The sequence below is a fragment of the Perna viridis genome, chromosome 5 (genome assembly GCF_037379345.1).
Source record: "Perna viridis isolate PV_CMFRI_1.1 ecotype Kerala chromosome 5, ASM3737934v1, whole genome shotgun sequence".
Taxonomy (NCBI): domain Eukaryota; kingdom Metazoa; phylum Mollusca; class Bivalvia; order Mytilida; family Mytilidae; genus Perna; species Perna viridis.
In genome coordinates, this window is record NC_142449.1 from 44682177 (window position 1) to 44705488 (window position 23312).

General features: G+C 32.1%; 1 protein-coding gene across 20 annotated transcripts in view; it reads left to right on the plus strand.

Moving 5' to 3' along the window:
* Positions 1–4226: 4226 nt before the first annotated feature.
* LOC148617885 (kinesin-like protein KIF28) overlaps positions 4227–23312 on the plus strand; it is a 56246-nt gene continuing 37160 nt past the window's right edge. For 4 of the 20 annotated variants that reach the window (XR_015922559.1, XM_088585515.1, XM_088585519.1 and 1 more), the window contains exons 1-5: positions 4240–4537; positions 7694–7732; positions 8558–8634; positions 8989–9005; positions 9795–9817. Coding sequence is in view for 18 of the 20 variants with exons in the window: in XM_088585515.1 (XP_088441641.1) it covers positions 4524–4537; positions 7694–7732; positions 8558–8634; positions 8989–9005; positions 9795–9817 (170 nt within the window). In the remaining 2 variants the exon portion in view is untranslated. Of the gene's footprint in view, positions 4538–7693; positions 7733–8557; positions 8635–8988; positions 9006–9794; positions 9818–23312 lie in introns of all 20 variants that reach the window. The other 16 variants (XM_088585504.1, XM_088585503.1, XM_088585508.1 and 13 more) reach the window with 11 other exon arrangements.

The window sequence follows — 23312 nt, forward strand, 5'->3', positions numbered from 1 at the left end:
AATATGGTGTGCACTTTTTTTAAAATTAATTGGTACCTTCCCCCTCGAGTGCTGGTGCACCAGCGTCATTTCTTCTGATATTGATGTACATGTAGCGCCAATTAAAAGCAAAAGCCATATCGTTTTGTTTCTATTTCTCGTTCGAATTCACAAATTTATTTCCCTTCAATAGCTTTGGACACTTTTATAACTGTAGTATTTGTACTATGGTGATGGTCTTGTCAATATTATAAGCATAAGCACTTTCGCTATGTTGAGCTTATTATGTTATGTGTCTTTTGTATTTAACATGTCTGACAGCATAAGAAAAGTAAGATGACACACATGGCGTAAGTTAAAAACAAGAAATATTGTGATTAAAGCTTGTTTAAGGATGATCCCGTTCCACACAGCAGAAACCGTGTGGTAAACAAATTCTAAAATGTGGGAGATACACAATGGAAATATGTATTCCACCTTTCGAGCAGGGGTATAATGAAAGTAATAGTTATCAAAACCTTGTGGAGTCCGGATTACACATTAGCATTCTATTTGATTTGTATGTGTTGTTTGTGGTTTCTATCCTAGTTTAACAGCAGAAACCCAAGTTTTCACTTAGTATTAATTTTTGTCCCATCCTTTGTGTGTTTTTATCCAACTGAAGCTGTTGCAATCCACTGGCTTTATATTAATCTTTTTGTTGTATGCCTATATACATTGTTTGTAAATTTACTCATCCACTTTTCCGCGAAATGACATTGTATTTACATCTTGAGTACTTGTAAAATTCGAACTGTTCAAGATTAAAGTTTTCTACAAATGTAATACTGGAAAACTCCATCCCACTTTGCGTCCCCACCCATACACCGAAGAACCTCCAATTCATCGTTCATCAATAAATCAGCAGACGACACTAGAACAGGGGTATGTCCAAATATGATAAGATGGCCACCTCTCTTCAGTACTCGAATTAATGGATGAATCATTTGTCTGGCAACGTTAGATTTTAACACTTCGGAATTGATAAACCTCACGAAAACGACGTCTGTAGTATTATCCGGAATTTTCGGATCTGCGGCATTGCCATGGTGAACTTCGTCAACACGTTTTCCCGCGAACATTGTCATCTGCAGGCTGAGGTCCTGTCCTACGGTATAACTTTTCGGTAAGGCATCCTTCATTGTTGCTAAAAATTGACCTGTCGAGCATGCAGGGTCATAGATGTAAAGTTCATCCTTACAAAGAGTCTTTAAACATTCTACGGAATAGTCCCGAAGATATATCTCCCCCTCTCCTAGTTGAAGCGCCAAAGTTTCATCAATTTCCCATCCTTCAGCCGGGCAGTGAATTTCGGTTTTGAACTTAGTCTGGAGAACTGGGAATGGGAAAACTAGCTCCATTTCTTGTAAGTGTTTGTGGACAATATCATGCATAATAGTCTTTTTCTCAGAGGGGGTAAGCGTGCGGTAAAATACTACAACGCCGTCATCTTGAACTCTGAAATCCACGAAAACACCCAAAATCATGCTTGCGCGAATGTGACTGCAGTGCAACTCTCGGATTTTGTTTGCTATCCATTGGTGCGATAGAATTCTGCGTCCGACTAACACTCGCAATGACCCATCTTCCATTTTATATGATTTCAACAAAAATATGCTTTGTGGAAACTCGTCCCATCTTTCGAAATATCTCGTCGGTCGTCGCTCGCTCACAGATTTCCAGTCCACTTCGTCTTGGCGTTTTACGGACGAATCAATATGTCTTTCCTGGTATGTTTCAATCTCTTTCACAATTGCCTTTAAATTTCTATTGTCATGTTCGTTTGTTACCTCAGAAATCAAAACTTTAAGCGCATTTATAGCCTCTATCCACTTCACCTCTGAGACAAGTTTTTGAGCTGCATAAAGTCGCTCTCTTGTCTGCTTGTTATTGACGTCACGGAAAACACCATCAAAGTTGAAAGTTTCATGACCATCCGTTGCAGTCGGCAGAGATCCTTCTCTCTTTATTTCACTCATTTCCCCCAAAATATAGCTCATGTAAATTCTTCTTTAGGTCAGTGTCAACGTGGCCACTGATAAGATATAATACCTACTATAGTGCGAAGGGTCAATATCTGTCTGAAGATAGTACATGTATCTTTTATCTTAGACTTAATTAAAATGTTTGTGAAGATGGATGCAGATACCCTATGAAATTACCCCGTCAATTGAGAATTATGTACATATTGAAGTGCATATAGGTTGAAGGAAAATCAAGGGACCACAATTCGAGTGGTGATCGAAGACACATTCAAAGGATAAAGGCTAGACGGGGAAAATATACCCACACAACTAAAAACTTAAAATAACATGAAATAACACGTACAAAGGAACAATATTAAATGGGCAACCCGGACTCCACTAAAAACTGTGAGCATGCACTGGTAGGGTAAGCGTTCTCCGATTTTCTAGAAATACCCGCGCCGGATTGCTCATAAAACTTCAAGTCCGGGTTAGACGAAAGAGAAAAGGGAATCTATGTTACCATAAAACATTCGGTTTTCATCAATTCGGTTTCTTGTTTGTGCCTAAAATGGCACCTGACATGCTGTTGGTCGTCGTCGTTCAAATGGCTTTTTATTTGTTCGGCACTCAGTGTCGAAATTCGGATGTGTTTGCTGTAATTTCCGCAGTTGCTTGATGTTTAATACATCCAAAAATCCATAAAATTGAATGGGGTACTCCTATAGATTGATTCATGTCTCCCCTTTAACAACTACCGAAGATATAACGGAGATACTACAACCAGGGACTTCATATACGTATTTTTGGTAGGAATCGGCATGGGGATGAAATCCCATACTATACTGGAGTGTTAGCTACCACAAGACCAACGAAACAGTTAGTTGATTTAAATGGAACAGACTATGAATCATCAACAATTAAATAGCGATATAAACAAAAATATATGTATTAGCAACGAGTAATGTGTGGTCAATACTCATTTAAAGCTTTTGAAAACATTGATCGCACAGGTATATGCAAATGTGCAACTTTTGACCGGCATGGACCTCAATTTCGCAAATCTAATGATTGCTTTAAAAAATCACATATGTCATTAATACGGACACTATTGTCATCTGTTACTGGGCCATTGTCCATGTATTTATCGTTTTCTTTATATTTTTTTTTAATCTCTTCGATTAAAGTAATTTTAAATAGTATATCAACAGTTTAGCGTTTGGGATTGATTTAAAGCGCAAATTTGGCCGATATGTTGTTGTTCATTACCACGTGCAGTGTGAGAATGTTTTCTCTGTTAACAAAATTATGACATGTGAAAACGAGTACCTTACCTGTGCACATAGTCGATCTGCAATTTTTAATGGCGTTGGAGTTGTGTTAACTTTAGTTTTCCCCATTTTCTTTTTATTTTATGAGTTATTTGTAGCTAGTTTCTTTAAATTCCTTTCCCTTTTTTTTCGAATTCCGAGATCTAGAGAAATTTACGACATCTTCACTGTGCAAAATTTTTACTCCTTGCGTTCATTTGCTCGCCGCCAGCCAGGTGATTTTTACTGCACGATACCGTTTCAGCTTATGCCGGTCTGCGTTACAGTTTTTCGAATGCATGGTCGATTGAAAATAACTCTATTTTGGCGGTTTCTGCTTAAAATGTAAACTACACCAGATCGAGTTGGTTTGCACAAAATCAATACGACAAACAAACAGAATTATACAAGCTTTGCATTTTAATTAAGCGTAATATATATACTGAATATTAAAGTCAAAATCTGTATCACATGCGGTAATTCAGGCGGGGCGTGGCGGGCGTGCACCTCCCCCCCTAAAATTTACAAAGCATGGGTTGTCAGGGGTAGATTTAGGCGATTTTAGGTTGAAACTTAAATTTCTCGCTAATTTTACCACAAAAGATATCTACAATGCACTCATTCTAAAAGAATACTTCAAAAATTTAACCTCAATTTTTTTTTCTGTCCCCCCTTAATCTAAAATCCTGGATCCGCCTCCTGGGTATCAACCCAAGACTCCTATACCACCCAAAGGCCACGGGGAGGGGGAATAGGATAGGAGTCTACATTAAAAGTACATTTGGAGAGTGTTATCACAAATTAAATCTTGATTTCAGTGTTTGCTTATAGTCACTGTCACTTTTCTGGTGCAACAAAATTGCTAGGTTAAAAAGCTTTGAATATGATAGTTAACTGGCGACATTAGTAGTAAACAAATAATAATCATTCAGATAATAAGATGATTATGAATGTATTTACCTATTTACGTAAAATAAGAAATAACCACTCTCTCATTATTGATTTGACCAAAGAATTATTTTCGCTTCATTGAACCTGATACTTTTAAAAGTGGGTACCTAGAAACGGACTATACCTACGTATGAAATAGTCAATAATACTGTCCAGTGAACTTCAATTTTATGGTTTGAAATGGAATGGATGTACATGTGCTTTCATTGAGGGTTTATTTCTGGAATTGATTCTAAAATGGATAACTATAATAAGTGACAAAGAAAGCTTAGTGAGAAAAATGCCGGACGAGGCGTAAGTTAACATTTGTTTACAATAGTTACTTAATTGGTCTGTTCTATTGACACGAATTTTTGTATATTTATGTACTTCTTAATTACGATGAACAGCTCGTTTTATACAAATAGTTCCACTTCTTCGATTTTCGCCAATGATACTTTAGATGTACGTGCATAATTGCACTATTCTATTTTATCATGTATTCTGCAATAGAAAATAATACATACACTAATATTAATTCGGTATAATAGCGAATTAAATGATAAAACTTCTCAAGCAATTATTTAAACTGTTTGTGTACTGTATACTGTGAAATCTGTCAAAATCGAACCTCTTTTGAACATTAAAATTGGTTTGGTTTAGACGCTTGGTTTACAAAGATTTAAAATTTAACATTTGAATTGATATAATGAGGCAAAAATTGTCTACTTTAGACAGGTTTTTTTGGTTATTCAGGGTTTGGTTTGGACAGGTTTAACTGTATATTTTCACTTATTGCGTACTCAAGAGTTCTTGTAGTAGATTGCTCAGACTTTGGAAAGAGGGTGGTTCACGAAAAGGGGTTTCCAGGTTATAATTGGTCGTTTTACAAAAAAAAAAAAAAAAAAAAGAAAAGAAAAAAAAAAAAAAAAGAAAAATGCACAAAATTAAGAAAACTTTCAAACATAACAGGGTAGGACACTCACTCAAGTTTTAGCCAGTCCTAAATACAATTTTTTATTATATTTACTATATGGCTATATAGATTTTTGCTTAAATTAGCCAGCCCTGCCAAAAAATAGCCAGTCTCGGAATGGCGGGCAGGCTACTATTTCTAACTCTGAACATAAGAAAGAATTCCAAATGCCATGTAATCCTCTGGATCCATCAATGGTAGTACCTTGTAATAGAATAAGTGGTATACACTACTTATGATTGTGTCAGGAGAGATAATTTGTTTGAGTAATCTATGAATATACGTATATGTACCATTTGGCTGAGAAATGAAAATAATTGTAATGCAAATTTAGTGCCTCAGTGCTCATTAAAATCAGTTTTTATACCAGATAGTTTTCATTTTAAATATTTATTCTACAATTATATTTTTGTTAAGTTTACTGATTTTGGGAATGATAATTTAAATATATGAAATTTTCATCAATATTTATCATATTCATATTAGCTCTACTTATTGTAACAACTGTATATATTCCATACACTAATAATTTATCAAATGAAAATTCATCCAACTAGAACACTACTTAAATTTACATGTTGTATATACATGTATAATGTGTCATATATAGATATTAAAAGCATTAAACAGTTTAATGGAATTGATTACCTACTTGTGTAATTTCTAAACTTTTCAAACAACAAAGTAGAATTTCCATGATCTAGATGCGGTAAAGGATTTCATTTTCCTTGAAAATCTTAAAAAAAAAAAGGATATTAGTAGAAGGAAATATGAAAATGAATCTACTTTTATCATGGATTGATATAATTCAGAAAATTACAGGGTACTCCCTGGGTAGAAAACCGAATAGGCCATATGTCTGGTTGATCAGATGGAGGACATTGATAAAATTCTAGGGGTCATTTTTACATTATAGTGAAGTCTGAGGGGGCAATTTGAGTAGATACATGTATATGCAATTTTTATCAAAGTTCAAGGACCATAGGGAAAAAAAACGAGAATATGGCCCAGAATCCCCCCTGAGGAGATCCATAAAAATACAAATGTATGAATATGGATTCATAGCCTTACTAGGGGATAAAGTATTGATCTGATTAACCAGCCACTATTTACAGATTTTAATGTGCAATTTGGAGGTGGCCTGACTCTTGAATAGAACAGTAGTTAAAAGGAAATCCCTAAATACAAGCATTTCCACATTGAAATAATACAATGTACTGTATAACATTCTTTGTTTGATAACAAGTTGTTATACATGTGTTAAAAGGTGCATTTATTACAAGTTTTACAAGTGAAAGAATTAGGACAGTGCACATATCTTAGTAAAATTCATTGTTACATGTCTATAACACTAGATATAGAGATATTTAAGTATTTATCCATCTAAGAATCATGCAAAAGTTGAATTAAGAGATGCATTGGCAGATAGGTCACATATTTCTATTTTTGCAGTTAGGTAACTTAATGCATTTTATTTATGTAGAATGGACACTAATGTTTTACATGTATATGAGACTTCTGGAAAAAGACTTTTACGGGGAAAGTTTTATCAAAATGTTTTCATGAAATAAAAGTTACCTCCCTTTCAAAAGAAAATGAAAGTGCATTCCAATTATTTTTCTTCCACAAGTAGAAGAAAAATGACATGAAACCGTTTTTAAATTTCAGTCTTCTTTAAAAGCATTTGTAATAACAAGAAAATTGAAAATATATTATGCTTTTTACTTAAAAATCAACACCTGCATGATTCTAAGATGGACTGCAACTTTCAATTGTCCTGTTATGATAATGATTCATACTTTAACCATAAAGTTATATAAAAGAATTAGTGATGCTGCTAAAAATAAAAAAAAAAATAACGTAAATTAACTTGCCAACTGAAACCACGCCTTTCCCTGCTGTCTGGTACTGAAATGGTACAATTTCTTCGATCTTGTTTTTTCCTTGAAATTCTTCATACCCTCACATGGTTACTGTTCAATTTCTGGGGTTTTCTCTGAGCTTCATCAAAGCCTTGTATGACTTTGAAGTGATGCTATTGAATGAAGCTCATACTTTATTTAAAATAAATATGTCTCTTTTGGACTTCAGCCTATGATGGATTGTGAGTAGTTATTTGTGAATTAGATTGTTAATATTTAATCTTATTACTATATCCTAAGGCAAATAAAGAAAAAATGCAGAGTATTCCTATGGGAAAGAAACTTGTATATTCCAATTGATTGACAGTCTTGACTTGATTGCTATAAGTGATTTATCTCCCTTTATCATTTATATAAATGCAACAGATATGTACATTTTCATAGGAACAAGATATAAATTTTATTAAATTTTGGAATTATGACTTGTACACTAAAGAGAGAGGACTATTGTGGATGGAAAGACTGGTGGGTTATAGTGTTGATGTGACAGTGAAGTGTTTTGTTGAAACTGATAAAAATTCTCAATTAAGTGGAGTTCATATTGAATAATAATGATATTTTATTCTCTTACAGGGTCAAGGTAGCCGTCAGGGTCCGCCCTTTCAATCAAAGGTAAGGCCTTAAGTACCAGTTCATTACCAATGGTAGCAGTGATACAAGGCTTAGAAAAACCAACCCAAAAAAAATGATTCTTTTTCAGTCTACAAAAGTCACATTTTTATGTAATAAGAGTCTTTCCTGTATACAGAACTGTATTTTGGAGAAAATGATTCATTTATCTGCCTCTGCAATCAAACAAACCAAAAAGTATAACTCTTGCAAATTTTGAATTTTATTCACTATATATGATCTTTGTACTAAGACTACAATTATGTGGTTTGTAACTTTTTCTGACTTAAAAATGAAAGTGAATTTTATGGGTATTTGACATGTATGTATCACCTTCTGCCTGATATTTATAAAGACTGCTATAAAATTTTACAATTTCCTAACTTAAAGTAGTCAGTACATGCATAGGGTATCTGTTTTATTATTTGTTTCGGTTGATGAATATATAGATTTATAATTTGATTTAAAATAGTTATCTGAGGTTTCAAACAAGCATGTTTTTTTTCTTGCAACATCACGTTGAATAATTTTTTATTCCAGAAACTGAGCAAACAAGATACATGTGTAATAAAATATCAACTAAGAAACTAATCCACAATGTGTACATTCAAACTCATAGATTTAGCTTAAAATACAGGGAGAAATTGTCCTTCCTCCCTTTGTATGTGATTTTCTGTCTTCTAAATGAAAATTTGAAACAACTAACTGATTTAGCTTTTAATCTTGATTTACATATTTTATGTTGCTAAAAAAATATTTAAATATCTCATTTTGTTTATGTGACAATATTGTTTGAACATATAAATATTTCGTATTTCATATTATTAGGGAGAAGGATCGTGGGGCAAAGCTGGTCATTCAGATGGATGGTCAGATGACAATGATAAGTAATCCAGAACAACCAAGTAAGTTACCTCCCTTTGAAGATATGCTTGCATCTGTTTTTAAAGTTGTACATGTATGTAAAAAAATAGATTTAGTTAAGTTATCTCCCCTTTTGTGAGGGCATATTTTCATCTATTTAGAAATAATATGGAAATAGATATATACATGTATTCAGAGAAGCTACACACTTAATATTTATGAATGTTTCAAAACTGACCTTTTCAGGCTAAACTGTTTTTTACTGGAAACAAAATAAAATTCATTAGACATGCATTGGTGAACAAAGGACAAGCAATAGTGTGAACACAAAATCAAGTTCTGGATTGTAAAAAAAATTGTGATTAACTAACCAAAACTTTTTTTTTTTGTTTCAGATGAGGAAGGCAAACCAGTAAGTGTTTAGAGTAATATGTTTGAGTAACATTAAATAAGTACATGTATTTAATACTGTAAACATATTGATTTTCATGGATTCTGTCAAGGTAACATATTTGCGGGTATCAAAAAAAAAGGTTTGGAATTATATAGTGTTAAAAATTAATTTGCATGTACTATTTTTTATGGTTTTCTGTCCACTGTGAAAGTAATGAAAATTAGTACACTGTGAGAATTGTTATGTTTACAGTATTCTTTTTTATTGTTAGTGTTTTTTTTTTTCATTTCTGTTTTTTTTTATATATTTGTAAGAGTCTATAAAAGAGCTTTGTGTAATCGTGGAAACATACTTGGAACAGTTAAGAGCCAAAGAAAAAAAAACAAAAAAAAACAACAAACAAAGAAAAAAAAACTCACAAAAAGTATTTTTGAGAAGTTTTTTTATGGCAGCACTTGAACATTATTAAGGCAGTAGACCTAGGACAAGGGACACAACGCAACTCTTACAAATCATAGGAATATTTGTATTCAGCATTTTACATCAATCTTATTTAAGCATCAAAATAACTTGGACTGATTTAATTCTGTATCAAATGAAAGCTTTATATTCTTTGGTGAAATTGAATATAATACAAACATATCATTGATTTCAAGAGTTATATTCCTAACCCTAGGTCTTCCTCTTTAAAAAAAAAAAAAGGAACACAGTTGATGTTTTTATAACCATATACATTTATTTACACGGAACCATAACACATTACTTGAATTTAATGAACTGATTTGATTGATTATATTTTCTTTTCAGTTTTCATTTGATTATTCCTACTGGTAAGTTGGATTCTACTGTAAACCAGACTGCAGATGCAGTGAAACCTGACTAAACCAAACTCATTTTGAACTTTAAAATTTGTTCACTTTATACAGGTGGTTGGTTAACCAATGTTAAAAATACATTTAAACTGATATAAAGGAATGGTTGTTTTTTTTCTAGTTTGTTCAGGGTTTGGTTTAGACAGATTTCACTATACTAATTTTTAATTCAGTTGTGCTGGTATTGAATTCATTTCTACATATATTTCGAAAACTATGGGGTATTAAAAAATAAATGTGACCTCCCTACTTTAGGTTGTTGGGCTCTACCACAGTCTCCATTGGGTGGAAGTTGTAGGATGCTCCTTGTTGGAGTTATTGCCCTTGAAAGATGATAAATGACATTTTTTTGCAGTGTTTTGCCTATATCTTGAAATCTACAATAGATATAAAAAATTTTCAATTGCTGAAATGATCCTTGTGAGAAGGCCTACAACAGTCTTTTTTTCGGTCGAAGTTGTAGGATGACTTACTAATGTTAAAAACGAACCAGGTAACCGAATGAGGCTCCTGGTAGTCTCTAGTTTAATGTGCCCACTCCACTTCAGAAGAAAAAACAAGTCTGGAAGAAATGTCAGAGTTATCTTTAAGCCATGCTTATAGATTTATTTACTTTGAAGTACTATTAGAAAGGAAGAAATACAACAGCATACTGTGAAAGTAATTGAGTTCGTGGATACCAATTTTTGTGGATTATAGAGGAAATGCAAGTTCGTGGATTCTTGAATTCATGGTGTTTGAGTTTTTCAGTATACACATCAATGGAAATCTCCTTTTTGTTTGGAACCAAATTTGGTTTTTTGCCCTACCCATGAAAACTATGAAAATTGGTACCCCACAAACAATTGTACTTTCACAGTAACTAATCTGTCATCCAGAATACAGTAAAGAAAGGTTCTTGACTGTGTGCTAAAGTGCCGTCATTTCTATGAATATGCCCCTCCCCCAAAATATCCCCCTAAAATTGCAGCTAGAATACTGCTGTGTATTATTTGATTCTCTTGAAACTAAGTTTTGCCTATAATAATTATGAAAACTTATCTATTTTTTGTATAATATTTAAAAAAAAAATGAATAACTGAAGTGCATAAGATCCACCTAATCTTAACATCACTGCTTTTCTGCCCCACAAAAAATAACTTTCCTCAGCTTTGAGGAAAGTTTAGTAATGGAGAAAATTCTCAACTTGAGAGTTATCTTTATGACTTTTCCTTTCTTCCCTAGGCAGTAGAGATAATAGCCAAAGGTTAGGATCCTGTTCCATTGTCAATATTGTGATAATGGCACCAGACCCATGACTGATCTGACCTAAAACTTGTTTCAGGCCAAACCTATCATACATTCCATGAATGGAAAATTAATCATGTTATTCTGTTACAATTCTGTTGAGTTAAGCATATACTTTTGTAGTCATGAGCATTCTTTATTTGTGTGCTAATTATATTGTCATAAAAAGCAATTTTAAAAGCTCTCTTAATCTGGTGATACTGGAAACTCATGATATTATTCCCCACAGCTCAGCTTTTGAAAAAAATCAGGGTATTACAGGTAAAAAGAGGGCACTCTGTCATGTTTAAGACAAATTTGAAGGCACATCATACAAAGATTAACATTTTTGGGGGATTTTATTTATACTCTTTGCCACAATATGCATACACAGTATATGGTACACACTTGACTATAACACATTGATCAATATCATGATTGTTCCATCAGGTAATGAATTTGTGTTGGTTTCAACTATTATAGAGTTCATGGCAGGGTGCATAAAAAATTGATAGAAAAGGGCATGGTACTTATAAAACCCATCTAAAAGGGCAGGGTTCCAGCTCCCATTCAAATCATATTTAGGGAACACTACATACAAATTGTAGTTACTGATTAGATTAAAGGTCTAACCTAATCTGAAGATCAAAGCTTTACTTCAAAATACTCAGGGGTCCAAATTTACTTTCAATAGTAAAAGGTCCTGGTCTTTTCTTAGTTTGAGAGCAATGGTCCAATTAGGAATAAACCAAACTTCAACAATATAATGTTTATTGATAGGGCTGAAGGTCAAGGACTTAGGCAAATATAAGTTATAAGCTCGCAGGTGACTGTCTTAATAATCATAGACAGTTACGGGGGCTTATAACATTTTTGTACGATTGTGCTTATCAATATTGTGGGGAAATAAATTAATATTTGTATCGAACTATATTTCTTCGATGTTTTTTGGAAATCATTCGGTGGTTACTAGGTAATATCTATTTTTGTCATGGTGTCTATGTCAAATGTACACACTGGACAGTGGCGTGATTGGACTATCTTTAATTCCTTCCCTTAGCAGTAGAGAAAGCTGTCTTATTTTACACAAGGATGACCTTAAAATACAGGTCAAAATGAATGTAAGTTTTATACTAAACAGTATCAGAAGGGATAAAAGTGAATGGTTGATACTTTAGTACTGTAAATTACAATTTCCCTGCTCAATCAATGTCCTGACATTTAAATAAAATAAAATCAATGTCGACTTTGAGTGTAAGGTGTTATATGGAGACTGGAAAACAAGTCATCTATAATTTATCGAAACATTTACCTAAAAGGGAAATTGTTGATTGTGTTTAAAGTGGTCATTAGATAAAGATTAGTTCCATGTATATTTTATATAAGTTCATATTACATAGTACATTGTATGCTTTATTGTATCGTGCCACTGTTCTACTAACTGGTATTTTTTTTTTTAGATTTCATAAATGATTTCTATGTTTTTAATTAGGAGTAAATGAGGTGCCTATAGATGTGTAAAGTAATAAAACAAATAATTTTCAACATATTTTTTGTCATAAGATGAAGTTAATGTTTTTTTTTGTCTAAATGACTTTCATAATGCAGTAGCCAGAGTTTTCTGAGAGGTGAAAGTAGTTGAGAATTCGAAATTGTGGCTATGTGCTAAAGAAATCTTTATAATTATCCCCACTTTGTGAAAGCCAATGGTACAGGGTATAATCTTGGTGTCTTTCCATCTGTTTCCCCATCATTTAGTCTGTCTGTACTTATTCTCTGCAACCACTTATCATACCCATTTGATATTTTGACAGACGCTTTATATAAGTGATTTGATTTCAGCTACATTGTGATTTAGATCGTCATTATTACCTGTTTTCACATTCTGGTAATGTATTTTTGTTTGACATATTTGAATTGTCCCAGTTTGACCATGCTTCGGTATTTTTTTGCTGATATACAAAAAAAAAAAACACTACAAAAATAACTTTCCAGAAATAAACATTCACCATGAACACATAAAAATTTTCGCCCCCTACCTAAATTGTTGACATTGTCTATAAATTACACTACTCTCATTCCTCTAAATGTTTGTCCCAAAAATATGAAGCTGAAATATGAAAATCTTGATGAGATTGTTTTGAAATTTGGTATGGTGATGAATCATGATTAATTGTACTCTTGATTTATTTTGATTCTGATATGACTACAACTTGAAATTTTTGGAATTTTACAAAATATTTACTATTTGTCAGATATTACTACAAAACAAAACTCATGTGTAACTTCATTGAATCTATTTCAGTTGTCTCTTGTCTATGACATTAGTGATGGTTTATGATTTATAATGTTTTTTCGTGCAACTTGGCAAGTGTATCTAGAAAAGCAGGGTTTGCTTACCCTACCCTTGCATCTGGTCCATATGCTTCAAGAGTCTGAGTTGCTTAATATTTCTTTTGTTTCTTTGTATATTTTATTTTGGTTATTTCATATTCTTTGTTGTGTGTGTTTATTTCCCATGTCTAGTCTATCCACTGATTACATTCTTCAGATTTTCTGCTCTATTCTTGGTTCCCTTATACTCTGCCCATGACAGTGGTATACAAAATTTGCAGGATTTCATAAATCTACCCATATTGTCTATCTATCCCTTACACCATGTATATAATTCATGAAACCAGCATATCATAATTGCCAGGCACTTTGTTTATAACTAGATCAAAATATCCTTTTAGGTTTTCTTTGATCATATATATGCTGTATACTTAAATTTAAACTTATCATATCATTGTCAACACTCTATCTTCAAACATCTATCTCTTTGTTGTTTCGTTACACCTTTGACATCTCAATTCTGATCTTGAACTCTTTACATGTATAATGTAAAGTTTTTATAAGGCAAAAAAATAGTATGTGTGTTTCCTATTACACCTTTGAAAAAAATGGTTATTTATGTAGGTAGGTATTTTTTAAGAAAATGACTATTTTGTTTTCACATTGAGATTTTGGAAAAAAGACATTCTTTCTTTATTTTAACACTGCTTATTTGATAATTGACAACAAAACATAATGGTATACTATATGTAACTGAATAAAATAGGTATGTTAGGGTAATAGGAAACACATGGTTTTTTTTTATTTTCCATTTGGCCTTAGGCTTTTAAATGACCTTTGCACTTCAATTAAATCTATCTAGGGTATCAACTATAGCACACTACTACATTGATGAATTAAAATAATGAGCAAGATTATTGTTTGGATGGACTAAAGCTTGGTGTTCTGTATCAGTTTTAAGTTCACTTAGCCTTTTTATTGCATGTCCTTTCATCTGTTTACTGTCATCAATGCTATTGAAATAACATATACATTGTACATGTATATATTCCATAAGCCGATCCAAGGGAGAGAGGTTGGCCTCTCTAAATGTTTGGCTGATGATATAGAAAAAAATGGGTATCATTGGAGTTGTCCCCCTTAAAAAGGCCAGTAAGTGGACCCCCTCTCTTTGGAATTTCTTAATTTACCACTATCAAATATTTTCTGAGTACTGAGGCAAGGAAAACTTTCTATATGGTTACATACTACCTCTGATAGATTACTGTTGTAATGTATGAAATGGATGTAGTAATGAGAATTTGAATATATTCTGTAGAGAGCAGCTAGTTTGATACTAGATGCTGATCATATGCACCACCCTCTTCCCCATTATTTAGACAACTTGGTATTATGAATTGACCATAGGATTAAATATCATAAATATTGGCTTATAACTAAAATAACTAAAGGTCTAGTTCCAAAATGTCTAGAAGATAAGTTCTATTATGCTTCTACAAAGCACATTTACTTAATGAGAAGTAAAAAAATGGGTAGTGTGCAGTCTCAAAACCCAAACTGAACTTTACAAAAGGTCTTTTGAATATTCTGGTTCAATTCTATTGAATAAACTACCCAGTAATTTATGTAATATTTCAAATACTAATTGCTGTTAACATAGAATCATGCAGTACTTAAGTGACAAGTGATTTATGTATTGACAAATACACCAATGTCTTTAATGCAAAAAAAATTTTGTATTTAATATGTGTTTCTCTGTTTGTTCTCTTTGTACAATTTTTTCTTGTTTCTAAATACTGTAAATGTATTAACTTCCATGGTTGCTTATTTTCGCAGATTCTGTTTAGTGAACATATTCGTGGGTATCAATTTTTGTGATTTAACCGAATGATAAGCATTTTATAGTGTTACTTTTTTTTTGCTTTTCTGTCCACTGCAAAAAAAAAAAAAAAAAAAAAAATAGCAAAAAATTAGTACACAGCGAAATTAATATGTTTCCATATATAAATATAGGAGATGTGGTATGATTGCCAATGAGACAGTCATCCATCAAATGCCGAGCAAAGAACAATAAACTTCTGCAAGTCACCACATGGTCTTCAATGATGGGCAAAACCCATACCATAAAGCAAGCTGTAAAAGGCTAAAAAATAAATGAAGTGAAACTATTCTTAAACGATGAAAAACGACATAATGTGTATTGCATGAGGGCCTCTGGGGAGATTAGCTCTTGTAATCTAACTGTGTTACCCTCTCAAAATGAAGTCTTATTATTATTTTATAATTGTTTCTTGTACTGCCTTAGTTTATTTGGTAGAAATGGATATTGAAAAAAGGTCTATATATATCCTATACATGTTCTTCTGTTCCCCATACTCAGTTAAAATCCGGACTTAAAAACATTATACATCATTGTTTTTCCAAAAAAGATGGTACACCTAGATACAAATATATAGTTCTTGGTAGAGATTCCTCATACTTTGTAAGAAATAATTCCAAATCATCTTCCAAATATACAGAGGAAGATGTTTACAAAATGCTGGAATTTTTAATCGACAGCATATTTGTCCAGTGTGGTGGACATGTTTTTCAACAAACGGTCAGCATTCCAATGGGAACAAATTGTGCTCCTTTACTTGCTGACCTATTTCTTCACTCTTATGAGGCTGACTTTATAGCTGATTTGATCAGAAAAAAAAAAAAATCGTTTGGCTAGATCCTTCAATCTCAGTTTCCGCTATATAGATGACGTGCTATCTTTAAACAATCCTAATTTCGGGATTTGATACATCGCATCTACCCATAAGAACTTGAGATAAAGGATACTACAGACACTGTGAAGTCAGCCTCATATCTTGGCCTACACTTAGAAATCGATGGTAAAGGAAAACTATTTCATTCAAAATTGTCAACTTTCCTTTCATCTGTGGCAACATCCCTTCGGCTCTTGCGTATGGAGTGTTCATATCACAACTCATGCCAGAGCTTGCCGAAACTACACAGACTTTTTGTATCGCGCTAGAACTCTAACAAATAGGCTTCTGGAACAGGGTTATGTTGCTACAAGATTGAAGTCATCACTACAAAAGTTTTATGGTGGTCATCATGAACTCATGGATCGTTATGATGTATCCATCAGCATCATGAAAACTGATTTATTCAACGGGTCATAGTTTACCTTTCCTCGTTTGTCTACCCCGAACTTGACTTTTTATGAGCAACTCGGCGGGTGTTTCAAGATAAGCAGAGGACGCTTACCCTACCGGTGCACTTGGTCCATGCTCCCAGTTTTTAGTGGAGTCAGAGTTGCTCATTTACTTTTGTTACTTTGTATGTATGATTTTAGTTACTTTATATTCTTTGTTGTGTGTGTCTGTTTTCCATGTCTGGTCTTTGTCCCTGGATTATATTCTTTTGATTACCGCTATAACCTTGGTTCCCTTGATTACTCTCTCATACAGATCTTAAAGGACAGTAAAATATCTGAAGGAACCATCAACTTCTGAAGCTACTGTAAAATTCAGATATTACTGTGACTTTTGAAATTTGGTTGGATTGAATGAGAGATTTTTCTTTCGAATTTCAGGAATGATTTATGGCATTATTTGCCTGATGACTATTTTATCACTCGAATAGTTTTGCCATGGGACCAATTTGAATCTTACCTTTATTATGTAAAGAGTGCTTAATCCAGTCTGTTGTTCATCAGGATTGATTTTTTCAATGTCCAATTGTTATGTTATTACTGTTGGCTCAAACTCCCTTAGAAAAATTAAGAAAGAGTAATCAAGGGAGCCAAGGTTATAGCGGTAATCAAAAGAATGTAATCCAGGGACAAAGACCAGACATGGAAACCAGACATACACAACAAAGAACATAAAGTAACAAAAATCATACATACAAAGTAACAAAAGCAAATGAGCAACTCGGACTCCACTAAAAACTGGGAGCATGGACCAGGTGCATCGGTAGGGTAAGTTATGCCATTTTTTTGTTTTTTATATTCTTTGGATTTTCATTTAAAACAATGTAATAGTTGAAATTCTGGAGATATTGAAAGGATTTACACTGGTTTCATAAAGAAAACAACAGTAACTATTTCTTTTTGAAATTATTTAAGTCTTGTAAATAATACATTTACATATACATGCATATTGGTCCAAATAACTATTACGATAATGAAGAATTTCAGGTACAGTTTTCAAAAAGCTGTATTGTGTTACAAAAGTCAAACATTGATACAAGATATTTTCTGTAGGCTTATTACAAGGCTTTGTTTAAAGTGTATTAAACCGTCATTCAACATTTCTATTGACGAAATCAATTTTGATACATTTTAGATTTTAAATGTCCACCCTTCTATATATCAAAAACTTAAAAAGAGCCTCATAGGTATAGAAGGCTTTATAAAGGATTTATTACTGTTACAAATGATTATAATATTAAAGTAATGTAAATAGATGAAATTTAATGTAACACTATTAAAGTAACAGTCTTTGTAAGAATTAGGCAAAATATGAAAATGATTGATTTACACATATGATTTTGTTATGGTTTTAGGGAAAACTTAGGTCAGGATTGCATGCTTTGTTTAAGGTCGTTGTGTAATAATAAAGTTTTGACTTAATTGTGCCACATAAGCTTTTTTCAAAATCTTATTAATATTGAAAGGTATATGACGCCTTATAGCACCCACATTGTTTATAATTGAACCAAGTTTCTTTATATGTCTCTTTGTCTAAATGTTGCTGTCGAGTTAGTGTGGCATGTTAGTATATCTATCTGTCTATATAAACACATACATAATACATCCAACTTATATAAAAGGGGGATGGCTGTGTTGTTATTTCACTTTTATTTTATTTTGAAGTTTGTCTTCAGTTGGTTACCGTAGACTTTATTACTTTTGTTGTTAATGCCTTATAGCACTAACTTAAAGGTGTGTTTATACTTGTGAAAGACCTTTTTGTGATCTCTGAAAGTATTTATTATTTTGTATATAGGATATATGCTGGTGTATTTGTTGTGTTTCACCATATTTGTTCCTTTTTCTATTCATACATTTGCAGCTTGGTACATTTTGTATAAACTACAGACTGTACATGTAATCAAAATGTGAAAGTGCAGTGTTTTTATCAACACATTTTGTCTTGACTGGGATATTTTCTTTCACTATTTTGTCTCAATATATATTTTCATTAAAGGGTTAAATTTCTTGGTCATTGAATGTATTGATTCTATTTATTAGTCTGACTTTCTTAAATTACGGAAGTTTAATTTTATGGACTGAATTTCTTTGGCATAAAATTAAAAGTGACAAAATTATTTGGAAATAAGTGATCCTATTACAAGCTTAAATTGTTTTTCTTGGTTGTATATAATTAAAACCAAGTTATTCAGTTAAATTAAAATAAAGGAAAAAAAAGTACTAGTAATTAGTAGAAAGATTTTTGTTGGGAAAGTACTATTCATTCCAAATACAGGACAGATTGAGGTCAGGATAAATCAATGCAGTCAAAATTTGCACCAAAGATTTTGTGCCCCTCAAAATTATTTTTTAGCCTTTATATTTATGTATGCAATCCAGTGATCTGAATTAATATACATTAAAGTGTTGCTATAGGCCAGCTTTGTATGCTTGTAATAAAATTACAAGTAAAATTACAAATTCATTAGCAAATAAAATGGAAAAAAAGGAACCATGTAGTTTACATCTTGTACTAAATTCATAAAGTTTTTGTTATGAGGACAAGCTTGGACAAGATATCCATATATTTGGTTATTTTATCATCATTTAACAAGGAAGAAGATTAAAATTGTTTGACTTGCTTTGAAATTTAGAATAATGGTTATCACTGAAGACTTTATGAAAGATTTATATGACATTTATCCTCAGTCAGTTTTTATTGTAGGTGGTCTTATTAGTGCACTGGAAAATGCTTTTTTATTTCTTCAATTTATGGATAGTTAATTGACAAAAAGATTTTCTGATAGGGATTGATTGATTCTTTATTTGTATCTACTCAGTTTTATGCAATAATGTCATCAAAAGTTTTGAGGCTGGATTTTCATTATCTCCCCTGTGGTCTATAGTCCATTTCAATATATTTTCAAATTTTTATAGAGTGATGACAGTTCATTAGACTGGTTGGTTCAGATTATTGGTGATATATTTATCAACTCTTTTGAAATTGATTTTTTTCTTTTTGATTTTGGTCCTCAGTGAAATGTCATAAATTTTTTACTATTGCTCACTTGAAGAATTTTTCAGTCTCTAACTTTTCTTGAAAGATTTGAAACAAGTTATTATAAGATACTTACAGTACATATTTCTCATAAGTGGAAGCCATGTACCATATTACTGCATGTCAGAAATTTTGAAATTTAACACTGATATGTATTAAGGTATTTGAATGGATGACCATTGACTGACTGATCAATGACTGATCGATGACTGATGACCGGTGACCAATCTGATTGCAATTTTGTTATGTAAAATGATGCAAGATCTGTTTAAAATAAAAGAAATGTAAAATAAACGTATATTTTGATGTTTAAATTTATAACATTATGTGAAGAAGTGTAAAATTGACAAGGAAAATATCAAAAACCATAAAATACATTGACCGCTCCGAGGTCATGTGATGAGATCACCAATTTAATGGATCATTTTGAGGGATCGATGACTGACCGGAAACTGATCGATGATTGATGACCAATCGCAATTTTTATTGCACGGATCGGTTCAGCTACTGTAACCATTGTTCCAAATGCTTAGACAATGTTCTGGTAAAAGACTTGCAAGGTTTCTTTAAATAACAGTCTGGAGCTTCTCTTCTTTGGTGTGAATTTTTTTTTAATTCTGTTTCTGTTAAGGCCACTACAAAAATCCTAGATTCTCATACTTTGTTCAAAATTTTGGTGGGTGGGTGGCAAATTTTATGTTTTATTCTTTTATCAATTTTAGTGAAAAATGCTGTCAATTTTAAAGAAAATGGTCTAAATTGGACAAAAAAAAAAAATCATAATTTTTTTTGAGGGGGCTGAAAATTTCAGGTCAGGAGGGGATGAGAACTTAGGATACTTTTTATTTTGGCCTGAATATGTGACCGTGTTCTTTAATCAAATGACCTAATGAAACATAATTTTACTATTTCTTTTATCAGAAAATACATCTAAACATCATATTTCATATTTGGCAGCTTTCACTATAACACAAGAAATGGATTAAAGAACCCTGTGAATTTAAAAGCCTGGTTTTTCCTCTTTGTAGGTTAAAAAGTGCATATCTTATTACTTTTATTAAAATGAAGTCTGTAAAGAGTTAAAGGTTTAATTCACGCTTTGAGAACAATCGCATCTTTTTAAATTTCTTAATTATAGTTCATTAAAAGTTTAAATATTAATCAAATAACATATGCATATTCCAAGCCACCAATATGTTAAAGAAATTTAATTTCTGTAAAGCTCTGAAAGTTGGCGATCCCCCTACTGCAAACACAACGGAAAATTTAATTGACTTTACAATGTTTGTATTGAAGATTATGGGCTTTCTTATACATTTTTGAATGGTATAAGTGCCTCCTGAGTAATTTAGGTGAATATTACTCAAGCCTTTATATTGTTATATTGTTTGTTTTGTAAACTGATGACTAGAGCTTGTGACATGAGTTCCTATGACGATCATGTAGCACTGCTTGCATTTGTTTACAGTTTTGTTGACTTTTTGATCCAGATATTATTTTAGAAAGTTGTTTTAAAGCTATTATGAAAATCTTTTATGGGGTGTAATAAATACTCTTTTACATTGTTGATTTTAAAAATGTATATTTGTTATGGAATGTCTCATGTTGTCTTGTGCAATCAGGAAGTAATTATACTATGCCTTTCTAATGGAATTTTTCATTCTTAATCATTTGTTTTTGAGATTGCTGAGGAATAAACCTAGTTGCAGGGCCGTTATATAATTTAAACTCTTAGTAAAGTCTAGTCATATATATGCACATATACCGGTAGTACAAATCAGGAGTTTGCTCGATGGTTTTTGAATTTTTATGTACTTATTTTTTGTATGGCGTTACAGTCTGGTTGGTTGCCAGTTGATCTCTCAGGGGTACAAATTAGCAGTGGTCCGATGTTTGGGACTCTCAATTTTTGAACTTAGATCGTTGAATTTTTTATTGCATAGGTCATGGACCTCCAATCTCCTAGGTATACGCTGACATTTTACCGACGACCTTTCATTTCATTTTCTTCAAGAGAACCTTTGATTTGAAATTTGAAGAAGTCCTTGATCTGTTACTCTTGGTAGTTAATTTGAAACCTTGGGACTTACTCTGCATTGAAAACTAAAAGTGCTCTTTATCATTTCTTTGAATGTCTGACTGGTCCTAACTAGGTTGATGAATGTTTTTATCAATAAATGTTTCACCTAATCTTTCTTGTTCAGTTTATAGTCAGCAAATATATATGGTGAATATAGACCATCAGATTCAGTACAGTTTTCAACAGCCTGATCATGATATTCAAAAAGTAATTTTTCATTCACCTGTTCTGAAAATTCTCCTGTCTCAACCAAAAAATAGACAGAAATTTAAAATACCTACAATAATAGACAGATTTATATTTTTTAAAGATGGAAATCCGAGATTAAGTGGTCATTTCCATATATCAAAATGGTATATTTACTGACATTTATGTAATTTGAAATATACTGTGGGTTAGTAATCACCTTTAAGCTACCTCACCCTGTCTTTGTCTTAGCTATGCCTGTATCTAGCATCATCAGTATTAAATGCAGTGAAAAAAAATCAATGCTTCTTATTCACTTGTATCCTGAATGTTTCTATGTTATGCTGTGCCTTTTTGCCCGTCGTCATGACTTTAATAACATGCTATAGATTGCACCATTGTGCATTAAACTGTTTAAGAGACAGTGTATTATATCATCAATATAAACACTTGCATAGTTTCTCTCAATATACTGCTACATGCTCTTGTCAATGTTACTTTTTCAGTTGATAAATTGTGATATATGAAGTGGTACAATTTTTGAAAAGGTTGATTTACTGACAAAGAGTGGCTAACTTATGCTGAACTTTAGATTTATTGGTAACCAAGATGTTCAGTTATCTAGTATTTACTTTCAAGTATTAAATACTTCGTGCATGGTGGATAAATTGAATTTAATGTAGTGTATGTTACAAAATTGAGTTCTGCATTTAAATCATATTAAAAATTTGAGTGGAAAAATACAGACATCCAAGCATTTCTCGCCTAAGAAAACAATGTTCTTGTAAATTTAGAATTGCTTGTTCAATTAATTATTGCTGGAAATTAAATGGATCATGAATAATTAAAACTCTCACTTGTTTAAAGTTTAAATCATACTCATGAATAAAGGAGATTCTTGTTGATATAAGTGAAAAATGATTTTGTATTTTGGTAAATATGGCTAAACTACTGCTATGCAATAATTTCTGAAAATCACAAACTCACAGAATACATTAGTTTTAGATACTTTAAAAGTATAAATTTTCATGGTGTACTAATTGTCACTATTTCTCGCATTGGACAAAAAAGCATGAAAAATAGTACTGCAAAATTGATTTTTAACACTATAGAATGGTGATCATTTTTTGAAACTGCAAAAATTGATCGGGGGCGAATATGTTCATTTGACGGAATCCGTGAAAATTACCACCCGCGAAAATTAATATGTTTACAGTATTAGAAACACCAGTGATTACTTCCTCAATGTGTAGGTACTTGTATTAAAAGGGTACTCATTTTCCTTGAATTCCACACCCTTCATACTGCTTGACAGTTTGAAATGCAAAAATAAGAACCCCAT